This window comes from Equus przewalskii, chromosome 27, assembly GCF_037783145.1.
Source record: "Equus przewalskii isolate Varuska chromosome 27, EquPr2, whole genome shotgun sequence".
NCBI classification, from domain to species: domain Eukaryota; kingdom Metazoa; phylum Chordata; class Mammalia; order Perissodactyla; family Equidae; genus Equus; species Equus przewalskii.
This window is the reverse complement of record NC_091857.1, coordinates 29,007,904-29,035,889: the sequence shown is the minus strand read 5'-3', so window position 1 is coordinate 29,035,889 and position 27,986 is coordinate 29,007,904. Positions and strand designations below refer to the sequence as shown.

Here is a 27,986-nt window from a genome sequence, read left to right as displayed (position 1 = left end):
AAAATATTACAGCAATAAGAGTTGAAGCTGAAAAGTGGCACGGTAAAGATTAGCAAGTGAGTATTTTTTAAATTTAGTTCATACATATTTATTTTTCTGCCCTTCCCAAAGCAAACATAAGCAGTAAATAAGCAAGTTTAAGTGCACTAAATAAAATGAGCAATATCAGAGACTACTTTCCCATGCTGGGTGGTTAGGCGTTGCCATCCTTGGATAAATGCATGTTATCTGCCTCCTGGCAGAGTCACTCTTGACCCGGTTGTGCTTCCTGCTACGTGTGAACGGGCTTTCTGAACGCATGTGCGTGTCCAGGTTGGTCTGAGTTCCCTGGTTCCCTCGGCAATGGCTGTGGTTTGCTGGTGTCGGTTCTACAGTCCGGAGGTTCAGTCTCCAGGGGGAGGCTCGCTGGACTCATTCCTGACATCAGCTGACGCGGTGGGGGTCCCCATCAGGGGTCAGTTCCCAGAGGAGGGCACAGTGGGCCTGGGGGGCTGTGGGGGACAAGGCAGAGGGGCTCTCTCCCTGCGGCTGCTGATCGCGGCCGGATGCTCTGCTGCCTGGTTCCTCAGCCGAGCTCGGTGGAGCTTGCCGGGTCCCCCGAGGGTCCCTGTGGTGTGGTGAGTGCCTCCGGACACAGAAGGGGAGGTTGAGGCTGTGACTCCAGGGACATGTTGGGTGGTGCTGGGTGTTGTCCCTGTGGACAGAGCAGATGGAAGAAGGCAGGCATCAAAGCCAGCAGAGAACCGCCCCTCCTGGGGGCTTCCCTGTGGCTCCCTCCTGCCTCCAAAGCCCATAGGGACGGAGCCACAGAGCGCCAGCACCTCTGCCAGGGGAGCAGGGCCCCGGGGAGGGGCAGCCCGGCTTGCAGAGGTCGCCATTGTGGAGAAATGGAAGAAAAGAGGAAGTGTTGATGGTGACCTAGACCTGAGGTCTTTCCCCCCGAGGTCACTTCTCCCTCGTGTGTCCACTTACAGTTGGGGGGTGGGGGATGGGGGGCAGATGGACCTTCCCTGCATCCACGCGTTTGCGAGTGGCTCATCTGGTATCCACGTATCCAGCCAACTTGGATCTTAGCTGGAAATCCCTCCTCTCTGGATGGACTCATCTGCACTCGAGGTGCGGGGGGCAGAGGACACAGCCCCCTGGCATGAGCCCAGCCCTCCACGTCCTGCCTGCCTTCAGTTTCATCAATGAAATGGGATGATAATTGCCTCATAGGTCTCATCAGGATGAAATGAGGCAGGGTAGTGACAGCTGTCTAAGCTGGAGAACTAGTGTTCATGTGCTTATCATTCTAACGTGAATGAAGCAGCCAGGAAGGGAGCCCGAGGGAGCTCAGCTCCCTTCCAGACGATGCTAGCATAACCTTTTTCTTTTTTAGCACGGAACTCAGCATTCTCTTTCCTAAGTTCTACCAGGGATCCATCTGGCTACCCTGAGCATTCCACAGTCTTTACAGAGTGCCTGGAGAGCATTTTCTCTAGGGCGCCAGGAGGCCAGTCAGGACGAACAACGTCATCAAGTTGCCCTGTGAAATTCTTGCCCAGAAAACATGCAAGACCCCTCAGCCATGGCCACCTGTGTGCTCACAGGACTAAGCAACTTTCCCCCAGGAGGACAACTGACCATCCTTGCAAACTGTCCCTTGTTCCAAGTCACCTCAGAAGAGTAGAAAAGAAAGACGATTTCATTAGTTTATCCCCCAGGTATCTCTTGGAGGTAAAAAACCTGCTTAAATTCAATGTCAGTTCTGAAAGCTGAAAGGAAAAAGTAGATTTCTTCGTTGCTCCAAAGCTGGTCCCTGCCTCACATGTGTGCAAAGGGAACCAGAAATGACCTGGGGAGGGTCGACCTGCTGGATGGGACACTACGGGCAGGGTAGGTGGGGGAGGGGTAGAAGAAACAGGCCCATCCAAGTGTGTCTGCACATGCGCGGACACACAGGTCCTCACGGGAACCTGCAGTGGGACCCTGTCGGTGGACGGGCTGTCCTCTCTGGTTCTTTCAAGGTCTTCAAGGCTCCTCATCCTTTCCTCTCTCAAAATAGCCCTGCTCATCTCTCTCTGCTACCAGCTCCTATGCTGACTCGTGGTTTCCTCTGCCCTAGACTTCTTGCTCCACGATGGCGTCCAGCCCCGGTCTTCTTCCTGGACGCTTCACTGCCATCTGAGGCCAGGTCACATGTTTCAAGGGACATTGGCCAGCCCCGGACAGGCCCTCATTGGGTCAGTTGCCCAGCCCTGGTCCCGTCAGCTATGGCAGGGAGAGAGGTGACATAGGGTCCCTTGTAAGAACAGTCTTTAGGACAGCTATGGGGGCAGATTAAGCTAGAAAGGAAAATTGGATGCAGTGGGCCAGTTGTCCAGCACAAGAGAGTTAACATATAACGAGCTAGGCTCTAATTACCACTCGGAGCTCCTAGATTTTACATCCAATTTAACCACTAAGGCACTCAGTAGGCACTCAATACCAGATGGTGGCCATAGATGACTAAATTAGGCTCCCATTTTCCTGGTGAGGTATTTAGCAAGACTTAACTGACACATGGGGTCCTTTCAACTGTACTTTTTTTAACAGCTTAATTGAGATACTTTACATACAATGAAGTTCGCCCATTTGAAGTATAAAAATTCACTGCTCTTCAATATAGTCACAGAACTGTGCAACCATCACCACAATCTATCTTAGAATATTTTTATCCTCTGGGAAAGAAATCCAGCACCCGGTAGCAACCTCTCATCTGCTTTCTGTCTCTAGAGATTGGCCTGTTCCAGACATTTCTTATCAATGGAATCACACAGTGTAGGGTCTTCTGTGTCTAGCTTCTTTCACCCAGCACCATGCTGTTGAGGTTCATCCATGTGTTGGCATGAATCAGTGCTTTGTTCCTTTTTATGGCTGAATAATATTCCGCTGTGTGGACACACAGTTCCTCACTATTTAACCACGTGAGTGATCTCCATCCCCACCCTCCTCACTTACCTCATCTGCGGGGAGCCCGACCAGGACATGTAGAGCAGGATGAGGAAGAGAAGCACCACGAAGGCCGCCAGGCTCACCCAGAAGACGATGACGATGGAATCTGCAGGAGGGAGAGCTGCATCTCAGCGTCAGTGTGATGTCCCCGAAGCCCACAGCAGGGAAATAAGGGCCCCGAGCACTGTGGAAATAGGCTTCTGAGTATACCTGTTCCCTACCTGTTCCCTCTTCCTCCAGCCTCTCAGCTGTGACCATTGAGAAGCTGTTTCCATTAATAGGAAACTTGGGAAGGACCAGGGCAGCAGGGAAGTGGCTTTCTATCAGGGCAACTGGCTGCTGGGTCAGTTAGGGTGATGGCTGAGGGAAAACAGTACACGGACTTCGGTGGCGCCCTACGAACTTACTTTTGCACCTGCTCCTGCTGCTGCCCGCCCTCTCTTACTCCCTGGGAGGGAGGAGAAAGGGCTGTGGGCAGCTTCGTGTCACGGCCACCTCTCCCCTGAGAGGGCTTCGGGGCCTTTGGTGACCAGCCCCATGAGGGGCAGCTTCAGAGACCCCAAGAATTAGAGACACAGGAGGATGTCCGCTAGATGACAGCATTTGAGTGCTCCCCATGGAAGGCGAGGCCCTTCTGGCTGCGGAGCTGTTAACGAACTCCAGCAACTGCAGCCTGCTCGGTGTGGCAGAAAGAGCGGCTCCTTCTCCTTCAGGTGGACAGGCCCAGCTGGGGGCAAACGACCGGATGGAAAAGCACTTTGCAGCCACCACTATGGCTGTATTTGCAGCCAGAGGCTGAAGGTGCCTCGGGAAACCAGGAAACATGCCTAGACTCTTCTGGGCCCTGGGTAGAACCTGGCAGGTCAGGAGGTGCCTTTCTCCAGAGCATCAGTTCAGGAACATTCGGCAAGTTGCTAGGGACCTGCTGCAATGCGGTTGTTTTTCTTGGTGATTGTCCATGGCTATGGGCACAGAGCACCAGGCACATAATTAGTGTCTGCCAGTATCTCCTCCCAGAGGTGCTCATGACTGTGGGACAAGATGCCCCAAACCGGGATACGCTGGACACCTACACATGTGACCAAAGGGGGCTCCTGAAGGATGGTAATCCCACAGGTATTTAGTAAGCACCTACACGAGCCAGGATCTGCTAGGGGCTGTTAAGATGCAGAGGGAGTCAACCCCGCACTCCAGAAATCCTGGATGCCCTTGCCTGCACTCTCCTCCCCCAACCTCCTCCTCTGAACTCCTGCAGCACGTTTTGCTCTCACCCTACCCTGCCTTCTGTTGTGTTCTGTTCAAACAAAAAGATGTTTATGAATGGGTAAACGAATGAATGAATGAATGCATGCATGCATGTATACAAAGGATCTTCAAGATTTGTGAGTCATCTACAGAGAGATGGAGGTGGAGGCCCTGGGGGTAAATAATGGTATTTGAGTAAAGGGTGTCACCTCTACCCTCTATGACCCAAGAAGGGTAGAGGGAGAAACTGAAGACTTGTCAGAGTTGATCTTGGACCCTGACAGCATCAAAAACAGGATAGAGGGAAAAGATGCAGAACTTGCAAAAGGAATCAGAGCTCCTACTACCCTGTAAGGCGCCATCAGCAACTCGGCATTGACCCTCCAGAGGGGCCAGGCCTACAAAGACCCCCAGGCTGGCTCTCACATCCTCTCTCCTTCCTGTCCCTGAGCTGAGAAACGGATGGTGGCGCCCTAGAGCACTGAACTCTTTAAGGGACATATGGGCTCCTGGGAAGCAGGAAAGGAGGTTGTTACTGTCTGTCCTAAGACTAAAAACGTTTAAAAGAAGCTTCTGACGTTCTCAGCATCCCTTGCTCACTCACTGTTCATTATTCTACAACACCTGCGTCAGCCCAACTTCATCGCAGAGTCACGATTTATTTTACGACCCTCTGAGGATGATGGTATATATGCTCTCAGAAAATTTGGTTTGGAATTTTATTCTGTAAGGGTGTTTGAGATTTCTTCAGACACTAATGCTTGTTTTCCTTCATAAATCTAACGCAGGGCCTGAGGTCTTGAGTGCCTAGATGAGTTGTGTAAGGGCCTCTACGGTGATGGCTTCAAAAATTTAGCAGTTAAGGGGCCGGCCCCGTGGCCGAGTGGTTGAGTTCGCGCACTCCACTTAGGCGGCCCAGGGTTTCGCCGGTTCGAATCCTGGGCACAGACATGGCACTGCTCATCAGGCCATGCTGAGGTGGCGTCCCACATGCCACAGCTAGAAGGACCCACAACTAAAAATACACAACTATGTACTGGGGGGCTTTGGGGAGAAAAAGGAAAAATAAAATCTTTAAAAATTTAGCAGTTGAGACATCCCCTCCCCTTCTCCCGGGCTCACACTTGTCTGCTGCAGCCTGTGATCATTATCCTCAGATACAAGCAGGGAATGAGATGACAGCTTCCACAGAACACAGTGTCTACAGAGAAGGGAAGTTTGTATTTTGTAGACCAAAAACGCGATCAATCGCCACTAGCCATTTCCTGTGCGAAATTCTCTTTCATCATGTTCTGTTGAAAAAGGCAGCCAAGAAAATAGGCTTCTTTTTCCTCTTCCCACTGAAGGTTCAGCCTAAGTGCTTGGAGAGAACATTTTGTTCCAAGGGCAAGAGCTGTCATTCCCCAGTGTCGGACGGAAATATTTAAACATCCGAGGGCTTGTCTTTACAAAGAGGAGCACCAGGCTGGGCAATGAAACCGGTCCAGCCATAGATAACTCCCCCTCCCTTCCTGCTCCTTCCCTCTCTCATTTCCTTCTTTCCCCTTCCCTCCCCTTTTTCCTCCCTCTGTCCTTCCTTCCTTTCCAAGTCCACACCGGCAGAATGAAGGAAATTGGGCATCCACAGTGGATTGACAAAAGAAGGCTCTGGATGGACTGGTTGGGCTGCACTTCACGTCGGGGGGCCGGGCAGGGGTGGTTTTCTCAACCTACCTTGGAATTGACAAACTACTCCAATCGGAATACTCCCTACTCATAGGAGGCACCTCAGTTTTGCTGAGTGAGAACCGATAAACCCCAGTTTTAGCATTCCTCCAAATGCTGCTAATATTTGAGTCTCAGAGTCCTAGCAGAAGATTGACTCCAAGAGTCTTCCCTTTTGGGGAGCAATGGCAACGGGAAGGGCCTAGGATCTGGAGGTGCCTAGGGGAAGTTTTGAGTTCAAATTCTGACTAGGCCATTTTCTAGCCATGTGATCTCAGGCAATCTGGGTTTTTTTTTTTTTTTTTTTTTAAAGATTTTACTTTTTTCCTTTTTCTCCCCAAAGCCCCCCGGTACATAGTCGTATATTCCTCGTTGTGGGTCCTTCTAGTTGTGGTGTGTGAGATGCTGCCTCAGCGTGGTTTGATGAGCAGTGCCATGTCCATGCCCAGGATTCGAACCAACAAAACACTGGGCAGCCAGCAGCGGAGCACACGCACTTAACCACTTGGCCACAGGGCCAGCCCCCAATCTGGGATTTTCACACCTCTAAATCTGTTTCCACATCTGTTAAATGGGGATAATCATATAGGCTGTTAAGTGGATTAAATAAAATAATATGTATATACAATGCACATGGCACAGTTCCTCATTTAATGGATGTGAAATGATATATAAATAGAACTAAAATTATCATTTCTGTTAAGAGGGTTTAGTGCCAAGTGATATCACTGCGTCCTTTAAGCTCACTGAAATGTAAGATATGAGTAAAGGTAGTTGTGGCATAGACTGCTAGTTGTCAATCCTAATGTTCCCTCTCAGCCACTTCCTTAGTGATAGAACTCCTGCCTTTAGCTGGGTACATGGCTGCCTGGAATAAAGACTACATTTCCCAGCTTCCCTTTCAGCTAGATATGGCCATGTGACAAGATTCTGGCCAGTGAGATGTGAGTGGAGCCTACAGGACAACTTCTAGGAGTCTTCCTGCAGAGACTGCTAGAGTTCTAGTACCTTGTGTCTCTTTTTATTCCCTTCCTCCATTTTGCTGCCCAGAACATGGGTGTGATGGCTAGAGCGAGGCCTAGAGAATGAGGGACATGTCCCAGAGATGGCAGAGAATGAGCTGGAATGAAGCTGGTTCCTGAGGATTTCATGGAGAGGACCCCCCACCCGTCCTGCAGACTTGGCCATGAGAGAGAAATCAACTTCTAGTTCATCTGGTACTCTGCTAATTGTAACCAATTTTCTTTATTGAATCAGTAAAAAGAACTGCCATTAAATGAATATACCAAAACTTGAAAATCCAAATGAATGCTGACCTTCAAAATAATCACCCTCCCTCTACCATAGAGTCATATGAATTTTCCTAAAATAGGCACATTGACCAAACATTTATCGAACATTCATAAACATTTACGAATTCTTCTTTTGGAATTCCCTTCAAGGACACACATACACACACACACACACACACCAATTTTGCTCCTTTATGAGATCATATTTTATTTTTGACACCCAGGTGGTATCAATTAGCTTAATCATCCATTTCATTCACTCAACTGGTTTCTGGGTGATTCTTAACTATTTCCCAAAAGCAAATCTACCCTCAAAGAGTATACATCACTTATAAGCAAATACATGGACAAAGAGAACAGATTAGTGATTACCAGAGGGGAAGGGGGCTAGGGGGTGGGCATAAAGGGTAAAGGGGCACATATATAGGGTGACTGACAGACAATAATGTACAACTGAAATTTCACAATGTTGTAAACTATTATGACATCAATTTTTAAAACTAAAAAAACAAAACTTTAAAAAAATACATCAATTTATCACCATGTATGTTTCCTAGGATGTGCTATTGTCACCAAAGTCAGCTCCAAAAGAAGAGTGCCAAGCAGTTTTTCAGCAATAATGGAATCATTCAAGTGTAGCGCCTTCCCGTGGGGCTGTTTTCGTGGGGAATTTGTTCCAAGGTAAACATTCTCCTATCTGTGTTTAGAAATCGCTTTCACTGTTTATGTCATGCCCATGGGACTGACTGTTTGTGAAGAGTTAGAGGTCATGGTTGAAGTTGTAACCTGAAATTGATTACTCTGAACGAGAGGAAAGAGTTGTGTGTAGAGCTTTTGTTCAATCTTTTCACTGACTTCTCTGTGTTGTGTTCAGAGAGATTGGTTAGTCGTGTGTTTCTGTTCTTCCTCTCCCAGCTGTTGGGGCAACAGATGGACAGACTTCTTATAATCGAAGCTGCCAGAGGCGGCACATCAGCGGAAGTCAATGTGGGCTCTGACACATTCTTCCTAACCCATAATTAAAGGCAGAAGATGTATTGACCCGAGACATAATTAATACAGCATGAAAGCCTGGCACTCCCCACGGGGAATCAGTCCATCTTGCTGCTCCCAGAGCAGTGTCTGGAGACCCAAGAGATTAGAATAATCTGTACTGCACTGTAAGGTTGGAATATGGGACTGGTTTTCTCCTAAACTCAGCCTCTGAAAAGAGGACAGAGAGGAGATCAAACAGACAGTCAGTTCAGGCAGGGCCTCAGGAAACAGATTTGCATTTTCCACCTTTCTGACAGTGTTAGGGAGATTCTGAACCTTTCCAGGAAATAATCAGAAGCCACGTCTGAAAATCACAATGGTAAAAATCCTTGTGGAGTCCTTGTAACTAAATCACACCAGATTTCAAGCTGTCCCTGGGAAAGGGCATCCCACAGCCTTCCACTCAGCACTGAATGCTCCATAAAAATTTATATAAATCCCTAGATGTTTCCAATTATCTGCCCAGCCATGATGGAATACATTCCAGGGTACGGGCATGAACACAAAAATCTTAATATCCTTCCTGCTTGTTAAGTTAACACATGAGCCCTGGGTATTTTTCTATTTTATCTCCTTCTCTACTCGGCTTGAGAGTTGAACCCAGGCTGGCCTGAGACATTTCAGCCAGCCGCCCCAGATGACCCACCAGTGAGAAGATCTGAGCGAGAGCTTTGCCACTTCATCTCTCCCTAAAGCATTCCCGGCTCACAGAGCATCATTCCCAGCATCCTTCTGTCTTTGATGTGCAGAAACACTGCTGAGAACTAGGGCGTGCTGCTTCCTGACTCCTGTGACTGGGGAGGAGACCCAACCCAAAGGAACTGGCGACCTGAGAGAAGGTCGCATTTGGCAGCAATGCAGGACACCCGCTGTCTGTGGTCTGACCTCGCTCCATCCCCACCTGGACAGGAGCTCACCTTACCCCACCTTCGGAGCCATGTAACAGAGCATCCCTGAGGCCGCCTGCCACTGCCTTTTGCTGATCATCGAAGAAAACAACAGTGACACAGTGGTAATGGTCGCACAGAGTGTGGATAGTGGAGATTTCCATTTATGCATTTTTAAATTTTTGGGGGGTAAACTTATTTGAATTTAAATACTAAGGACAAAAATAGGCAAGACATCTTGACTAGACACACAGCAGTGGAAGTTCTTTTCCTAAGGCCTCTGCTTATAATAGCAAAATCCTGGAAACATTCTTTGTGTTCAAAGACACTAATTTCTAGAACACCATGCAGCTATTCACAAAGTTGTTGAAAAGAATATTTAATGACGTGGGAAAATAAAACATTGTGAAGTCAAAAAGCAGAGTACAAAACAGGATATACAGCCAGGTCCTATTTGAAACATATATAGGAGTCAGGACGTTTGTAATGGACTCTCTCTGTTTGCTTTGGCTGAAATCTAAGACCAAGGGGCTGCTATGGATCGGATGTCTGTGTCTTCCCCCAGATTTGTGTGTGGAAGCCCTAATGCCCAGTGTGATGCTATTTGGAGGTGGGGCCCATGGGAGGTAATTAGGTTGAGAAGAAATCTTGAAGGTGAAACTCACATAACGGAATTAGTGCCCTAATAAGAAGAGGAAGACACACACTCTCTCTCTCTCCCCACCTACTTTCATGCACCGATGAAAGGCTATGTGAACACACAGAGAGAAGGCAGCCATCTACAAGCCAGGGAGAGGGCCCTCACCAGACAGCCAATCTGCTGCTGCCTTGATCTTGGATTTCCAGCCTCCAGAACTGTGAGAAATAAATGTCTGTTTAAGCCCCCGGGTCTATGATAGTTTGTTACAGCAGCCGAGTAGACTAAGACAGATGTGGACTACTTAAAGTCTAGTTTGGTGATGCTTAACTCTAAAGAATTTTCTTGAGACAGCAGTGTGCAGAGTCCCCCACGCCCCTCACGGTGTAAAGTGGATAGTCGGTGCCTCCTCTCTAGTCAATGGGGCCGCTCAGGGAACTCTGTATGTGTCCCTTGCAGTCGGTGGGACACAGTGGATTGGAGTCTGACATGTGCTGGAGAGTGAGAGACCCCGCCGTCACTGTCAGCAGAGTAGAGGGGGCTGCCACCCTGCTGTTGGGGGGCAACGCTGTGTGTTGTCAAAGGCCCAGCCGAGGGCATCAGGGGAGGGTACAGGCTCAGTCGAGCCAGCCTGGACCTGGCCTAAAAGGACCGTGCGCACAAGCACGGCCTGGAGGGGACGTGGGCCTCCAACTGAGCCAGCCCGTGTGAGGGCTGGCCTCTGAGAACATGGTGCTGGGGGCTGTCCTATGAGGCCAGCAGGAGAGAGGATCCACTCCAGTGGGGTACCTTGCAAAGCTCCCCACCAGAATAGAAGGAGCCAGCTGGACTCGCTCTCCCCAGCAGAGGACACACCTGCCCAGACCGGGGCCAGCCAAGCACCGTCCTTCCTGCCCCTCACCTCTTTCCTTCCCTCGTGCTCCAATGAAGTTGTGTCACAAACCAGGATGGGACAGGTGGCTAGGGAGAAAGGAGCTGGCAGAGCAGGGAAAAGAGAAGCACCCCTGCCCCCCACGCTAGGCAAAGAGGATGTTCTAACTTCGAGTGAAGTTCGAAGGTGGTTTGTTTTGAAATAATTTTAACATTTTATAGGATTAGACATTTGCTTTGGTCACTAAAGTGACTGGCAGGCTGTTTGTGAGATTTACGAATGAGCACGGGGCCTGCTCAAAGTGCTACCCAGGGGCAGGCAAAGAGCCACACCACTAAGTAGGTCTGCAGGAGCAGGTGGAGAAAAACGAAAGGGCCTTTCTGATCTGTGAACTCGCTCTTTCCAATGCTGCAGTTCCGCACGTTTATGCAAATGCAGAGAAAAAAGACTGGAAGGACATGATAGTGGTCTGGGCCCGATCAGGAGATAGAAACCACACAGTAGATCAAACAGGGAAGTTAAATATGAAGAATTATTAACTGGATAAAAGATAGAAGTAAAGGCTGTGTGGTGCCCCAGGGCTGAGGGAGAGACCCCCGGTGTAATAATTAGCTTGGGCTGTGCTGTGGTCTGAAAGTTTGTGTCCCCCCCAAAATTCATGTTAAATCCTAACCCCCAATATGATGGTATTAGGAGGTGGGGCCTTGGGAGGTGATGAGGTCATAAGGATGGAGCCTTCACGAATGGGGTGACTGCCCTGATAAAAAGAGGCCAGAGAGAGTCCCCTGCCTCTTGTGCTATGTGAAGACACAGCGAGAAGGTGCCAGCTATGAACCAGGAAGAGGCCGTTCTCCCAAACACGGCTGTGCTGGTGCCTTCATCTTGGCACTTCTCAGCCTGCAGAACCATGAGAAATACATTTCTTTTGTTTATGAGCCTCCCAATCTGTGGTAGTTTGCTATAGCAGCCTGAATGATCTGCGCCCAGATGTCACCGATACCCTCCCTACTCTCAAATGTATGTATTCACCAGAGGGATATTTTCAGCAAGCAAATTGGACCTTGTTTCTTCCTTGCTTACAATTTGAAATGACTCCCCACTGCTTCCAGGAATCCTCTGAGGCCAGCCTGCAAGAATCTGGCCCTGGGGTGGCCTGGAGCACAGCCTCTGTCACTGTTCCCCAAAACACGCTCCGTGTGCCCCTTCCCGGAAGCACCCCCTTTATGCGCAGGAGTAGCACGTTCTCTGCCCTGTGCTAGCCTGCCGTGTAGCAGGCAGGGTCCCGTCAATTCTTTGGGCTCAGCTTAACCGAATCTTCCTCGTGAAGACTTCCTTGCCTCTTTCTTCTCCCCAGGAGCGTCCTTCTCTGTGCTCTGCTGGCAACTTCTGCAATCTCCAGCATAGCCCCGTTAATCGAACAACAGTTTATTAATGGTCAGTATCTGCCACCTGACTGGACAGTTGAGGATATGACAGAGGAACCTGCTTGATCTCTTCCTTAAGTCAGTGTCATCTACCACAAAAAGGGCCCTTTCTAGAATCAAAGAGGCTTCAGGGACATCACCATATGCTGCACACCAACGTGGGTTGGACAAAGTAGCTCATAAGCACGTTTTGGGGAAATGGGGGAAAGTTGAATATAGACTGGGAGGTAGACGATACTAAGAAATGGGTATTGAAATATTTCGATGGACTGGTATGTTCTTATTTGTTAAGAAAGTTTGTGGAGGAATGTCATGATGCCTGTAATCTACTTGGAAATACTTCATCATAAAACAGATAATAATGGTAAAAAAATAAAATAGTTCTTGAAAAAAATCAAGGACATGGATTTAGTCTTTTTGCTTTTGTACCTCTGGGTCCCAGGGCAACATCTGGCCCATAATGGATAGTACAGAATTTGGATGGTTGAATTAAACCTGAGCAAAGGCCAGAAGGTAGGACAAGGTATGTATGGTGTGTTTCTGGTGTGGTGTGGAAGCGGCTCTCATCAGGAAAAATGAAAAACAAACTTCACAGTGCCAAATTTCAGAGGGACTACCATGAGGAAAAAGGGAGCTTAGGCCTTCTGGGGAGGGCAGGGACATGGAAATGAGCAAATGGCATGTGGTTGTGCCTGGAGTCACTCTTATACAGTGAGGCTGTAAAGAATTGCACAGGTCGCGCACTGCTCAAGGGACCCACTTGAATGGGTTGTGATTAGCTGTGTGTGCAGAGGAGTAATGCTTTTCTAATTTTCTCTATGATATGTGTTAGTGGCAGCCCTGGTCCTATGTCTGTGGGCCTTGAGGAAGAAGAGGAGAATTAGGGTGACCATCCGATAGGCCTGAGTTCCTGAAGATGCATCCATGGGACAGTCCTGGGCAAACCTAGCAAGTTGGTTGGCCTAAGGAGAGTGCAAAGGGGAAGAAGAAAGAGGTTGAGAGAGATGGAAGTGAAGGTGGAGAGACACAGAAACAAGGGGGAAGAAGGAGGTGAGCATGCAGGTTGCTGTTTTCTGAAGAGGCGTTTTCATCCCGCGGTGAATGCAGAAGCCTAATTTCGGGGAAGCCGTGACTGGGAAAGCAGAGGGCGAAAGTGGCCATGCCTTTGAGAAGTTTGGCAACCACAGGTGGAGAGTCCTTAGCTGATGGTCCAAGAAGGCAGCGGGGCTGCAGCTCCATGTGTCCTTATACAGGACTGAGCAAGGCAGCGAAAAGGGGGAGATGCTGGTGGATGAGGAACTCCTCTAGACAGGAGATGCCCTGGGGGGCAACATGACGGCATCATGACAAAATAACAAGCAGACGCCCCACGCTGGACTCCCGCGCCAGTTCACCTGTGCACACATTCATCACTCTTGTGACCACTCTCTGCATAGCCTGCTATGGCTGTTGCTCCTGCCTCAGGGGCTCCGATGCCCCCTCCGCCACCACTCCTAGTCCTCAACTGATGACCAAGTTTTTTGGTTTACACCACTGTGATGGTTAATTTTATGAGTCAAGTTGATTGGGCTAAGGGATGCCCGGGCAGCTGGTGAAACACTATTTCTGCCATGTCTGTGAGGGTGTTTCTGGAAGAGATTAGCATTGGATTCAGCAGACAGAGTAAAGCAGATGCGCCCTCACCACTGAGGGTGGGCATCAGCTAATCCATTGGGGGCAGGATGGAACAACAAGCCAAGGAAAAGGCGAATTCTTGCCCTCTCTTCTTTAACTATGACATCCATCTTTGTCTACCCTCAGACATTGGAGCTCCTGGTACTCGGGCCTTCGGACTCCAGGATTTAAACCAGTGGCCCCCTATTTCTCAGGCCATTGGGCTCAAATTGAATTACACCGCCAGCTTTCCCGGGCCTCCAGCTTGCAGATGGCGGACGGTGGGACTTCCTGGCCCCCTAACGGTATAAGCCAGTTGCTATAATGAATCTCCTCTTGTTTATGTTTTTGGTGTCAGGAGACCGTTGTTCTCGAGGTTATATTTCTCGTAGTGGCTACCTGCAAACAATTTATTGTTTAAAATATATTTCTTCCTGCCTCACGGCTCTGTAAACTGGTAAAATGGCCTGCCTCAAGAGGGCCTTTGTCACCTTGAAGACACGATGCTAAGTGAAATAAGCCAGTTGCAAAAGGATAAATAGTGTATGATTTCACTCATATGAGGGACTCTCAGTTGGGGCTGCTATAACAAAATACATACACTGTGTGGCTTAAATAAGAGAAATTTATTTCTCAGAGTTCTGGGGCCTGAGAAGTCCAAGATCAAGTGCTGGTGGACTGGGTTCCTGGTGAGACCGCTCTTTCTGGTTATGTCCTCACATGGAGGAGGGAGAGAAAGAGAGCAAGCTGTATTGTGTCTCTTATGAGAACACCAATCTCATCACGAGGACCCCACTTTCATGACCTCATCTAACCCTAATCACCTTCCAAAGGCCCCTCCTCCAAATACCATCATACTGGGGATTAGAGTTCCAACATACGAATCTTGGGGGGGACACAAACACTCAGGGCACAGCAGGTAGCCAGAATAGTCGACTTCAGAGAGACAGAAAGCAGAATGGCGGTGCCAGGGGTTCGTGGGAGGTGGGGACGGGGAGTTAGTATTTAATGGGGACAGAGTTTCAGTTTGGGAAAATGAAAACGTTCTGGAGACGGATGGTGGTGATGGTTACACGACAATGTGAATGTACTTAAGGTTGTTGAACTGTACATTTAAAATGGTAAATCTCATGTTGTGTATATTTTCCCACAGTAGGAAAAAAAAAAGAGAGTCTTTGTCAAAATGAACTAAACGTTTAAATTTTTATCAAACCACCCAGAGCACAGAGTTGTTCTCACCATCTGATAACCCAACTTCCAGCAAGCTCAGGGTCCTTGTCCTCCCCAGCTGAGTTCATGCCTCTGTTGGAGAGGATGGCCACTTGCCCACCCACTGGGTCCTGCCTAATACAGTCACAGACAGGCCCAGGGCGGAGGGAGGAGACTCAGGGAAGTTCTGAGTTTCCCCTGAGGAGGGCCGGGCAGGAGTTATTACAAACAGCACACAGGGTAGCAGTCCACTTGTGTGTGGGCATGTAGGTTTGTGTGTACGTGCACGCACATGAGTGTGCACCTATGCACGTATGGGTTTAGGCATGCAGAAAAATCCTAGTTGGCTAAGCACTGAAATGGTAACACCGATTTCTTTTAAGTAATTTATGTCTGAATCTTTTACTAAAGGGTATATCAACTTTTAAAAAATACATCAAAACATTGAATTATGAAATGTTCCAGACACATATAGAAAAATATACAGCAAAATATGATAAAACCTATGCATCCATCAAACATGTTGTCATATTTGCTTCAGATCCTTTTTTAAAAAAGCAGAATTGAAATATTATAGATAGGGTTGGAACCCTCTCCTGTCCCATGGCCCCCCTCCAGGGAAAAACCACAATCCTGAAATTGATGCATGCTATTATATTTCCATGCGCGCATCTCCATTAACAATATAGCGTAAGTATTTTGTGTTTACAAATTAATTATATAGTTAATTATAATAAATTCATTTACCGTTTAACCAGATGTAATGATAATCAATATGATCATTAATAATTAACATAAGTTGATTCCACTGGATGTATAGTTTTGTCTCTGGCTTCTTACCTTCATTCTTCTTTAGCAATTTATTCATATTGACACATGCAGATCTGGTTCATGGATTGCAACCACTGAATATTATTGGTTATAATAATACAACAACAATTTGTCCATCTCCTGTTGATGGATTGATGGATTGTCGTTTCCAATTTCTGACTATCACAAACAGTGCTGCAGAGAACATCGAAATACAAGTGTCCTTGTGGACGTGTGCAAGCATTGCTCGAGGTGGAAGCCTGGGAGGCAGATCTGAATTATGCAACTGTAACTCTTCTGGTCATTGCCAAGTCATTCTCCAAAATATTGAACCCAATTTTTATCCCATCAGCAGCATATGACAGTCCTAATTTCTCTACTTCCTACCCAACATTTTGAATATCAATCTTTTCATGTTTGCAAATCAGATGGGTGTGAAATGGTATCTCGTTGTTGCGTCCCAGTGCCTTTCTCTGATTACTTGTGAAGCTGAGCATTTTCTCATATTCACTGGCCATTTGAGTTTTCTGTTACTGTTTCCATATCCTTTGCCCATATTTCTATTGATTTTTTTCTTGTTGGTCAATGGGTTGTATTGGCTTAGGAAAGAATAAAGTGGTTTCCATTTTAGGAGACAAAAAGGTATTTCCAAGTAATTTCCAAAAATATAAGGAAATAGTCATTGCAATCTCTGTCGTTCCTGGAATACACCAGGCATCCCCCTAGCTCAGATCCTCTGCCCTCGGTGCCTCTGCTGCCTGGAAGGCTCCTTCTCAAAACATCCTCAAGGTTTGATCTCTGGCCTCCCCCCAGGTTGCCTTGGGAGGGCCTTCACCAACGACCCTAGTCACGGTTTCAATCCTTCCTTGGGTCTCAGCTCTCCCTAGCTACTCCTCCCATTTCATTTTCCTGTGAAGCTCGTGTTGCTGTATGCCACATTTTCTCATTTATGGGGAATTAAAGACTGCCTTGAATTTTTAACACTTCTCCCATTGCAAGATGGGTTCTAATTTCTTCCTCCTGAATCTGGCCTGGTCTGAGTAACTTATTTGGTCAAAGTCACACAGCTAGTCATTGGCAGAGCTCAGGTGTGAATTCCCGCCTCCTGGCTCAGGAGCCCAGGTGCCCGGCTTCTGCATCGCCTCCCAGCTGGTCCCCCAGAAAAAAACAGACAACTGTGTATTCAGGGTGTAAACAGCCTGGTAGGGGGAGGGATTTTTGGCAGCACCAAACTTCTTCTTCAGAGAAAACAGAAATTAAATTCAGACAAGACGTAAAGCCTGGGATACAAACAGGAATAGAGGCGGCCAGAAGGAGCACCTCTCTCTGTGGACATCAAAGACCTCCTGATATCTAAGGTTTGTGTATAAAATGGTATATAATAACCTCTGTAATAAATTTGGAATTAACTCCTAAAATACTAAGACACTTGTGAAACAGAATATTCTTTTAAGATAGATTTCTTGGTAGTTTAATCTATTCGTTTGAGATTCCAATAAGCTTAGTGGATTTCTTCAAATTGTAGATTTTGTGTTTTCCATTGTCTGTATGCAGATTTGGAGAGAATTATTTTGTCCATCCCCTAAAATGTATAACTTAAATAATTTCTATGAAAATACAAATAGATATTTATTCTTCCTAGCGGGGACCCAGCAACTGGCCTCTCCCTGTGGGTATGAAAAGCCCCTGATATCTATGGTGTCGGGGGTGCCCAGCGACTGGCCTCTCCCTGGCGACAGTTTCGTCACTGAGATGGTCTTTCTTGGGTTTGGGAGTTTGGGGAGGAGCTTCGTTTAGTATTGGACCTCATTTCTACACTCACCAGGCTGTAAATTTCCAACTCTAGTTCATGTTTGCAAGAAGGAACATCTTTTCAAACCTCAAACGTAACTTACAGGATTATCACACAGTTTTCCCAGAAATGGAAGTTATTTGTGGATGAGGGGGGCCGAAGGTTGAGGTTGTGGCTTCTAAGATTCTAAAAGCGCAAGCGAGTGGATTCCAAGATGGCGCCGTGAGTAGTCCTCTTTGTCTCTCGCCCTTCGAGTCTACAATTATTTGGACACTTATCGCTTGACAAAGGATATCCAGACAGCATCTCAGGACGTCTGAGACACCCACGCGACTATACATCGGAAGGCGGACGGACTTTCCTCCGGGAGGATGTGGAAATAGGTGAAAACTCTCCGACCCCGACGGGCAGCCTAGTACCCGCAAGCGGCTTTCTTCCAACGGACGCCCCCAGAGGATCCACACACATCTAGGGCAGGAGCGAGAACACAACAGAGGAGCGACGGTGGAAACAGGTGACCAGAACCCTACTTAAACCCCCTGCAATTACTCCTAAACGCAGAGGGAAACTTTGGAGTTGCACACCTGAGCCCGCGGGGAGAGTCTCTCCCCGCCATTGGCGGGGAGACCCAGCCTGGTGCTCGGGGCGCCCGGAGGGTCCCAGAGAGACGCCCGCCCCGGGGGACTAGGGATTGCCGGAGATCTCGGAGAGGACCGGGGCGGGGGAACTTTCAAAGGCACATCCGGCGACCCGGTGGGGAAGCGCCGGAGCTCCGCCAGGCAGCAGACAAAACTCTCTGTCTGCCGGTAGCAGAGGGGCCACGCTGAGCACTCAGGGCTCCCGGCAGAGGCCCGGAGAGAAGCCCAGAGGGCGGGGCGACCCCCAGCTGCCGTTGCCCGCCCCGGGGGACTAGGGATTGCCGGAGATCTCGGAGAGGACCGGGGCGGGGGAACTTTCAAAGGCGCATCCGGCGACCCGGTGGGGAAGCGCCGGAGCTCCGCCAGGCAGCAGACAAAACTCTCTGTCTGCCGGTAGCAGAGGGGCCACGCTGAGCACTCAGGGCTCCCGGCAGAGGCCCGGAGAGAAGCCCAGAGGGCGGGGCGACCCCCAGCTGCCGTTGCCCGCCCCGCGGGACTAGGGATTGCCGGAGATCTCGGAGAGGACCGGGGCGGGGGAACTTTCAAAGGCGGGTCCGGCGACCCGGAGGGGAAGCGCCGGAGCTCCGCCAGGCAGCAGACAAAACTCTCTGTCTGCCGGTAGCAGAGGGGCCACGCTGAGCATTCAGAGCTCCCGGCAGAGGCCCGGAGAGAAGCCCAGAGGACGGGGCGACCCCCAGCTGCCGTGGCCCACCCGGTGAGGCTAGGGATTGCCGGAGATCTCGGAGAGGACTGGGGCTGGAGAGAGTTCCAGAGACCCAGCTTAGTAGCCTAGGGGGAAACCCTACAGGCTCACAGAAGCCTTAGGGAAAGCCTCTGCACAGCACCAGTAGAAGGCACCCAGCCGCCAGCCACAAGGCTGGAAGACCCCAGGGCAAAAGCAGCATAGCTAGGTGTACTAACCACAGACTGTAGAAGATGCCAATAGCTCTCCTGCGACCCATAGAGGACAAGTGAGATTTGGTGGGTGCCGACAGCAACGGAGCGACAAATATAAGTGATCCCACCCCTGGCCGCTGGAAAAGCCCATAACACCGTTGCAGACCCCAAGGAGAGAGCGCATCTAGGTGGGCAACAACAGTAGGCCCCTGCAGCCTGAAGCCCCCCGTGACGGCCCCCACGGCAGAGGAGGGAATCCAAAGGGCCACTGTGGCTACGAAGAGGGGCCCAGGCCCAGTTAGCAACTACGGACAGGGTTCCTGGTTGGTGAAGTATAAACAGCTGCTCCCCCCACCGCAGCAGCTGAAACAAGTGAAAGGAGCAACTAAACTCTATCTCCATGCGGAGGCACAAATCAACATCATCAAGCAATATGAAAAAATACATTAAATCTCCAGAACAGAAAGAAAGTAACAAATACACAGAAAACAATCCCAAAGAAAATGAGATATATAACCTAAATGATGATGACTTCAAAACAGCCATCATTAAAATACTCACTGAGTTAAGAGAGAATTCTGACCGACAACTCAACGAGTTCAGGAGCTATGTCACAAAAGAGTTTGATACGATAAAGAAGAACCAAACAGAAATATTGGAAATGAAGAACACAATAGAGGAGATTAAGAAAAATCTAGATGCTCTGAACAGTAGGGCCGATAATATGGAGGAAAGAATTAGCAATTTGGAAGATGGCAATATAGAATTGTTGCAGGCAGAGGAGGAGAGAGAAGCAAGACTTAAAAGAAATGAAGAAACTCTCCGAGAATTATCAGACACAATTAGGAGATGCAACGTAAGGATTATAGGTATACCAGAGGGAGAAGAGAAGGAGAAAGGGGCAGAAAACCTATTCAAAGAAATAATGGCTGAGAACTTCCCAAATCTGGTGAGGGAGATGGATCTTCAGGTGACAGAAGCCAATAGATCTCCAAACTTTATCAATGCAAGAAGACCAACTCCACGGCATATAGTAGTGAAGCTAGCAAAAGTCAATGACAAGGAGAAAATATTAAGGACAGCCAGGCAAAAGAAACTAACCTACAAAGGAACCCCCATCAGGCTATCAGCAGATTTCTCAGCAGAAACTTTACAGGCTAGAAGAGAGTGGAATGATATATTCAAAAATCTGAAGGACAAAAACCTACAGCCGAGAATTCTCTACCCAGCGAAAATATCCTTCAAATACGATGGAGAAATAAAAACTTTCCCAGATAAACAAAAATTAAGGGAGTTCATTGCCACAAAACCTCCTCTTCAGGAAATCCTCAGGAAAACCCTCATTCCTGAAAAATCCAAAAAAGGAAAGGGGCTACAAAACCAAGAGCAGAGGAGATAAGTAGAAGGACAACAACAGAGAGTAGCAGCTCTACATCAGAACAGATTAAACCATGGGACGAGAAACAAAGGAAACTGAAGAAAACCGGAAAACAAGACACAAAATGGTAGTGGTAGGTCCCCACGTCTCAATAATCACTCTAAATGTAAATGGACTGAACTCCCCAATCAAAAGACACAGAGTGGCAGGATGGATCAAAGAACAAGATCCAACAATATGCTGCCTCCAGGAAACACACCTCAGCCCCAAGGACAAACACAGACTCAGAGTGAAGGGATGGAGAACAATACTCCAAGCTAATAATGAACAAAAGAAAGCAGGTGTCGCTATACTAATATCAGACAAGGTAGATTTCAAAGCAAAACAGATAAAGAAAGACAAAGAGGGACAGTATATAATGATAAAAGGGACTCTCCACCAAGAAGACATAACACTTATAAATATATACGCACCCAACACAGGAGCACCAAAATTTGTAAAGCAACTCTTAATAGAACTAAAAGAAGACATCAACAACAATACAATAATAGTAGGGGACCTCAACACACCATTAACACCAATGGACAGAACATCCAGACAGAAAATCAACAAGGAAATAATAGAATTAAATGAAAAATTAGACCAGATGGACTTAATAGATATATATAGAACACTTCATCCAAAAACAGCAGGTTACACATTCTTCTCAAGTGCACATGGAACATTCTCAAGGATTGACCATATTTTGGGAACCAAAGCAAACATCAATAAATACAAGAGAGTTGAAATAATATCAAGCATCTTTTCTGATCATAACGCTATTAAACTAGAAATCAACTACAAGAAAAAAGCAGAGAAAGGTGCAAAAATGTGGAGACTAAACAACACGCTTCTCAACAAACAATGGATCATTGAAGAAATTAAAGAAGAAATCAAATATTATCTGGAGACAAATGAAAATGAGAACACGACATACCAAATCATTTGGGATGCAGCAAAAGCAGTCCTAAGAGGGAAATTCATCGCAATACAGGCTCACCTCACTAAACAAGAAAAAGCTCACGTAAGCAACCTCAAACGACACCTAACAGAACTAGAAAAAGAAGAACAAACAAGGCCCAGAGTCAGTAGAAGGAGGGAAATAATAAAAATAAGAGCAGAAATAAACGATATTGAAACAAAAAAGACAATAGAAAGGATCAATGAAACAAAGAGTTGGTTCTTCGAAAGAATTAACAAAATTGACAAACCCCTAGCCAGACTCACCAAGAAAAGAAGAGAGAAATCGCAAATTAATAAAATCAGGAATGACAGAGGAGAAATCACAACAGATACCAATGAAATACAAGAGATCATAAGAGAATACTATGAAAAACTATATGCCAACAAATTGAACAACCTGGAAGAAATGGACAAATTCCTAGACTCCTACAATCTCCCCAAACTGAATCAGGAAGAAATGGAGAATCTGAATAGACCAATCACAAGTAAGGAAATAGAAACGGTAATCAAAAACCTCCCCAAAAATAAGAGTCCAGGACCAGACGGCTTCTCTGGAGAATTCTACCAAACATTCAAAGAAGACTTAATACCTATTCTCCTCAAACTGTTCCAGAAAATTGAGAAAGATGGAGAACTCCCTAACACATTCTATGAAGCCAACATCACTCTGATCCCCAAACCTGACAAGGACAACACAAAGAAGGAGAACTACAGGCCGATATCACTGATGAACATAGATGCAAAAATCCTCAACAAAATTTTGGCTAACCGATTACAGCAATACATCAAAAAGATTATACACCATGATCAAGTGGGATTTATACCAGGGACACAGGGATGGTTCAACATCCGCAAGTCAATCAACGTGATACACTACATCAACAAAATGAAAACCAAAAACCACATGATCATCTCAATAGATGCAGAGAAAGCATTCGACAAGATCCAACACCCATTTATGATAAAAACCCTCAGTAAAATGGGTATAGAAGGAAAGTACCTCAACATAATAAAGGCCATATATGATAGACCCACAGCCAACATCATACTCAATGGACAAAAGCTGAAAGCCATCCCTCTGAGGACAGGAACAAGACAAGGGTGCCCACTTTCACCACTCCTATTCAACATAGTTCTGGAGGTGCTGGCCAGAGCAATTCGGCAGGAAAAAGAAATAAAAGGAATCCAAATAGGTAACGAAGAAGTAAAACTCTCGTTGTTTGCAGACGACATGATCTTATACATAGAAAACCCCAAAGAATCCACAGAAAAACTATTAGAAATAATCAACAACTACAGCAAAGTAGCAGGGTATAAAATTAACGTGCATAAATCAGTAGCATTTCTATACACTAACAATAAACTAACAGAAAAAGAACTCAAGAACTCTATCCCATTCACAATCGCAACGAAAAGAATAAAATACCTTGGGATAAACTTAACCAAGGAAGTGAAGGATCTATACAATGAAAACTACAAGACTCTCTTGAAAGAAATAGGCGATGACATAAAGAGATGGAAAGACATCCCTTGCACATGGATTGGAAGAATAAACATAGTTAAAATGTCCATACTACCTAAAGCAATATACAGATTCAATGCTATCCCAATCAGAATCCCAAGAACATTCTTCACAGAAATTGAACAAACAATCCTAAAATTCATATGGGGCAACAAAAGACCGCGAATTGCTAAAGCAATCCTGAGCAAGAAAAACAAAGCCGGCGGAATCACAATCCCCGATTTCAAAACATACTACAAAGCTACAGTGATCAAAACAGCATGGTACTGGTACAAAAACAGGTCCACAGATCAATGGAACAGAATTGAAAGCCCAGAGATAAAACCACACATCTATGGACAGCTAATCTTCGACAAAGGAGCAGAGGGCCTACAATGGAGAAAAGAAAGTCTCTTCAACAAATGGTGCTGGGAAAACTGGACAGCCACATGCAAAAGATTGAAAATTGACCATTCTTTTTCACCACACACCAAAATAAACTCAAAATGGATCAAAGACCTAAAGATTAGGCCTGAGACAATAAGTCTTTTGGAAGAGAATATAGGCAGTACACTCTTTGACATCAGTTTCAAAAGAATCTTTTCGGACACTGTAACTCCTCAGTTGAGGGAAACAATAGAAAGAATAAACAAATGGGACTTCATCAGACTCAAGAGCTTCTTCAAGGCAAGGGAAAACAGGATTGAAACAAAAAAACAGCTCACTAATTGGGAAAAAATATTTACAAGCCACTTATCCGACAAAGGGTTAATCTCCATAATATACAAAGAACTCACACGGCTTAACAACAAAAAAACAAACAACCCGATCAAAAAATGGGCAGAGGACATGAACAGACATTTCTCAAAAGAAGATATGAATATGGCCAATAGACACATGAAAAGATGTTCATCATCGCTAATCATCAGGGAAATGCAAATCAAAACTACACTAAGATATCACCTTACCCCCGTTAGATTGGCAAAAACATCCAAAACCAAGAACAACAAATGTTGGAGAGGTTGTGGAGAAAGAGGAACCCTCATACACTGTTGGTGGGAATGCAAACTGGTACAGCCACTATGGAAAACAGTATGGAGATTTCTCAAAAAGTTAAAAATAGAAATACCCTATGACCCAGCCATCCCATTACTGGGTATCTATCCTAAGAACCTGATATCAGATATCTCAAGAGTCCGTTGCACCCCTATGTTCATCGCAGCATTATTTACAATAGCCAAGACGTGGAACCAGCCTACATGCCCAGAAACTGATGATTGGATAAAGAAGATGTGGTATATATACACAATGGAATACTACTCAGCCATAAAAAAAGACGAAATTGGCCCATTCACAACAATGTGGATGGACCTCGAGGGCATTATGTTAAGCGAAATAAGTCAGTCAGAGAAAGACGAACTCTATATGACTCCACTCATAGGTGGAAATTAGCATATTGATAAGGAGATCTGATCGGTGGTTACCAGGGAAAAGGGGGGGTGGGGGGAGGGTACGGAGGGGGAAGTGGTGTACCCACAACATGACTAACAAAAATGTACAACTGAAATCTCACAAGGTTGTAATCTATCATAACATTAATAAAAAAAAAAAAAAAAAAAAAAAAAACAAATGGTAAAAAAAAATAAAAAATAAAAAAAAAAAAAAAATAAAAAAAAATAAAAGCGCAAGCAGCTCCCTGACCCAAAGCAGGGGGAGAAGATCTGAAGCCCACGTGGCGACGGAGGGAGATGTCTGTCACACGAAAGGATGGGAGTGTCTGAAGCTGACCCAGAATTTTATTTAATTCTTGTTAATCAAAAAAAGACTTTCCTGAATGCAAACCCACATTTTGTCCAGATCTATATGTATCCTAAAGTTCTGAACTTTTGATAATATATGAGTGGGCTTTTATTTCAACTCTGCACTTTCTCCCTATTCCTATATGTCCTCCTTATGGTGAGTGACGCGCAAAAATCTGCATGATAATTTCATAATTCTATTCTTTACATCAGAAAACACACATCAAACCTATCGTCCCCCCCAAAAGTTTTAGTCCATTGCTGGGACATAGTAAGTCCTCAGTACACAAGGATGGGTACCTGTACTTGACTTCCAGAACTTATAAATGAAACTGGAAACAGGAACCCTTCCCAACAAGACATTCCAGATGACTAGGGCTCTGCCAGGGACCTGCCTCTTTTTATTAAATAGTGACATCCGAATGGATTTCAGTTTTGAGCTGGTGTGTAACAGACTCTTTTTTTTCATACAAAAAGCATTCTGGGGCCTGCCCTGTGGCCGAGTGGTTAAGTTCGTGCGCTCCACTTTGGCAGCCCAGGGTTTCGCTGGTTCGGATCCTAGGCGCAGACCTAGCACCACTCATCAAGCCATGCTGAGGCGGCATCCCACACAGCACAGTCAGAAGGACCTACAACTAGAATATACAACTATGTACTGGGGGGCTTTGGGGAGAAGAAGAAGGAAGAAAAAAGATTGGCAACAGATGTTAGCTAAGGGCCAATCTTTAAAAAAAAAAGCATCCCGTTCCTTTTAGAGACTGCATTTACCTTTTTTTTGGTGAGGAAGATTGTCCCTGAGCTAACATCTGTGCCAATCTTACCTTATTTTGTGTGTGGGGCACCACAACAACATGGCTTGATGAGTGGTGTTCAGGTCCGTGCCTGGGATCTGAACCTGCAAACCTGGGGTGCCAAAGCGGAGCACACAAATGTAACCACTACACCACCAGGCTGGCCCCTGCATTTACTTTTTAACAGCTGTATCATGCGATTGTAGTGAAAGACCCAAGGAACCAGAGACTTCGGGAAGGGCAGAGGGTGGGTTCCCAGGGCTAAGACTTTATTTTTGTTTTCCATGCTCCTTTCTTCAGCTAACTTGTTCTCTTGACTGAGTAGGTGGGATAATCAGAGAAGACTGATCACAAAGTGCCAAGTTACTCAAGAGATAAAGACTGGAAGGAAGATGGGCAAAAGGATATTAACTCATTCTTATTGTCCTTTCCAAGACCATGAAGGAGAAACATCTGTTGGTATTTTAATAGAAATTAGTAAATCATACATCTTAGAGAAGGGGCAAAATAACTCTCTCCCAGATCTGCCTCCAGACAACAGAAAACTCAAAATCTACAATTTGAAGAAACTCATCTAGCTTATTGGAACTCCAGATAAATCAAATTCTATCAAGAAAGCTATCTTAAAAGCATATTCTGCTCCCAAAATGTCTTAGTTTCTTAGGAGGTTCATTCCGAACTCATGACAGAAGATAACAGAAGCTATTTTGCCCCCGTTCACTTTTATCTCTGAGTGCGGGGTCACGTTCCCGCTTACCCGGGACATCTGTTGGAGTTAATAAGTGAATGGAGAAAGAGTCGTCTGAGCCAACAACCCCCAGCCTCTGCCTAGTGGCTTCCCCAGTTGAGGACTTACGCTTGTTGGCTTTCAGCTTCCTCTCATCCACGGGAATGAGGTCCAGGTAGTCCAGGTAATATTCGTAGCTGTAGAATGGGGCGGAGGTGTTGGTCTGGTTGGCCATGTCTGCAGCGCATCTGGAGCTCCTCGGAGCCCTACGAGGAGACGGCCTCACTGATTTCTGTAAAACCATCCAGTGTGTCTGTGGGTCTCCAGGCTCAAGGCCTGCCCACTTATCAGAGCCGTGGACTGGGAGAAAGGTCGGGGGTGGGCCTGACAGCTTCACTATGCAAGCAGAGCTCTCCATCCCGCCCCTCCTTGAAGAAACTCCAAAACAAACAGAGCTGCAGGGCGGGAGACCATGCGTCTAGCACAGCTCTAGATTTGTCCCTCTGCCAAGGACAGGAAACACATACCTGGGGCCCCTTGAAAGACAAGATGCCAGACAGGGCTGGAAAGGACAACCCCTTTGGGTCGTAAATACCTAAAGAGTTAATAAAACCAAAACGAAAGGCTGGTGGTGCCCTTGACTTACATTAAGGCAATACTTGATGCTATTAAGCAACCGGCAAGTCACTGGCTTAGGTTCAACATCTGAGGGCAGAAGTTGAGTGATGTTGGCCCTGAACTTGTAACCTCTCTCAAGTACACATAGTCAATTAATTAAACGAAAAGAACACCCCTGCCCCAATTGAGCACACCTCCCAGGTTTTATCTAAGCCCCCAAGAACCAACCAGTTGGTGCATTTGTTCCGACTGAAGAGGCTGTTTGCCCAGGCCAACATCCCAAATGGATTGAGCTCTTGGGAAATTGGGCCCCAGGGCTCACTCAGCGCTTGGATGACGACAAGTGTGACGAGGATTCTTCTGGGTTTCTGTATGGCCTGACTCCAAGTGATACACCCACTCTTCTAAGATCCACAGATCCTATCAAGAGAAACATTCCAAATATTTGTAATGAGCAGGACTAAATGTGAGAGGAACCCTAGAATTTAGCCTTTGAGAATTAGTTAGGGAAGTCAAAATACACAGAATTATGGGCCCTTCCCCTCCAATATACTAACTTTCCAGCGTTCTTGATTCAGGTCTAACCGGCCGGAGTAAAGCTGGGCATTGATAGTGTAGACAGCCAACCCAGATAACTTAAGGCCCTCTGCTGGATTTGATCCTGTGCACCCAGGCTGCTGTGCCTGAGGCATTCTGCGGGGACTGCTCCCCTTGAACTGAACTGAGGCCGTTCAGTTGATTAGCAAGGGAAGAATGAGCTCTTAGGTTTCCAAAGTGAAGGGTTAAAAGGCCCGCTTGCAAAGACACGCCACACACTCTGCACATACCTGTGTACTTCCAGATATTGCTGTATGTGTCACTGGGGAGGTAGAGCATGGGGGACACGAGCACGGATTCTGGAGCGACTGCCTACTTCAAATCCTGGCTCTGCCTCTGACCAGCAGTGTGGCCCTGGACAGATGACTTAATCTTAACAATATTTGCATAGTTTAAAAAGCATCTCCGCTAAGTTGTTTTTTAGTTACTCAGAGGAAAACAGTAACCTTACAATGAAGAAACCCAGCAGACGCCATCTTAAACAAGTGGTCAAGGTTAACATC

The 27,986-nt window shown here is 46.6% G+C and overlaps 1 protein-coding gene across 6 annotated transcripts; it reads right to left on the bottom strand.

Annotated features, from left to right (window-relative positions):
• Nucleotides 1–63: 63 nt before the first annotated feature.
• MRAP (melanocortin 2 receptor accessory protein) lies at nt 64–27,986 on the bottom strand. Of its 6 annotated transcripts, none has more exons than XM_070597776.1 (5): nt 27,714–27,986; nt 27,209–27,306; nt 26,398–26,534; nt 2,983–3,082; nt 64–694 (listed from the first exon to the last, which is right to left on the bottom strand). In XM_070597776.1, exons 3-5 carry the CDS (start codon nt 26,501–26,503, stop codon nt 424–426), a joined length of 477 nt encoding a protein of 158 aa, XP_070453877.1. In that variant the 5' UTR covers nt 26,504–26,534; nt 27,209–27,306; nt 27,714–27,986; the 3' UTR covers nt 64–423. The 6 variants fall into 6 exon arrangements, with proteins under 6 accessions (XP_070453877.1, XP_070453875.1, XP_070453879.1 ...); XM_070597774.1 differs by having other exon boundaries at nt 27,115–27,306; nt 27,714–27,966; XM_070597778.1 differs by lacking the exons at nt 27,209–27,306; nt 27,714–27,986 and adding an exon at nt 26,915–27,143.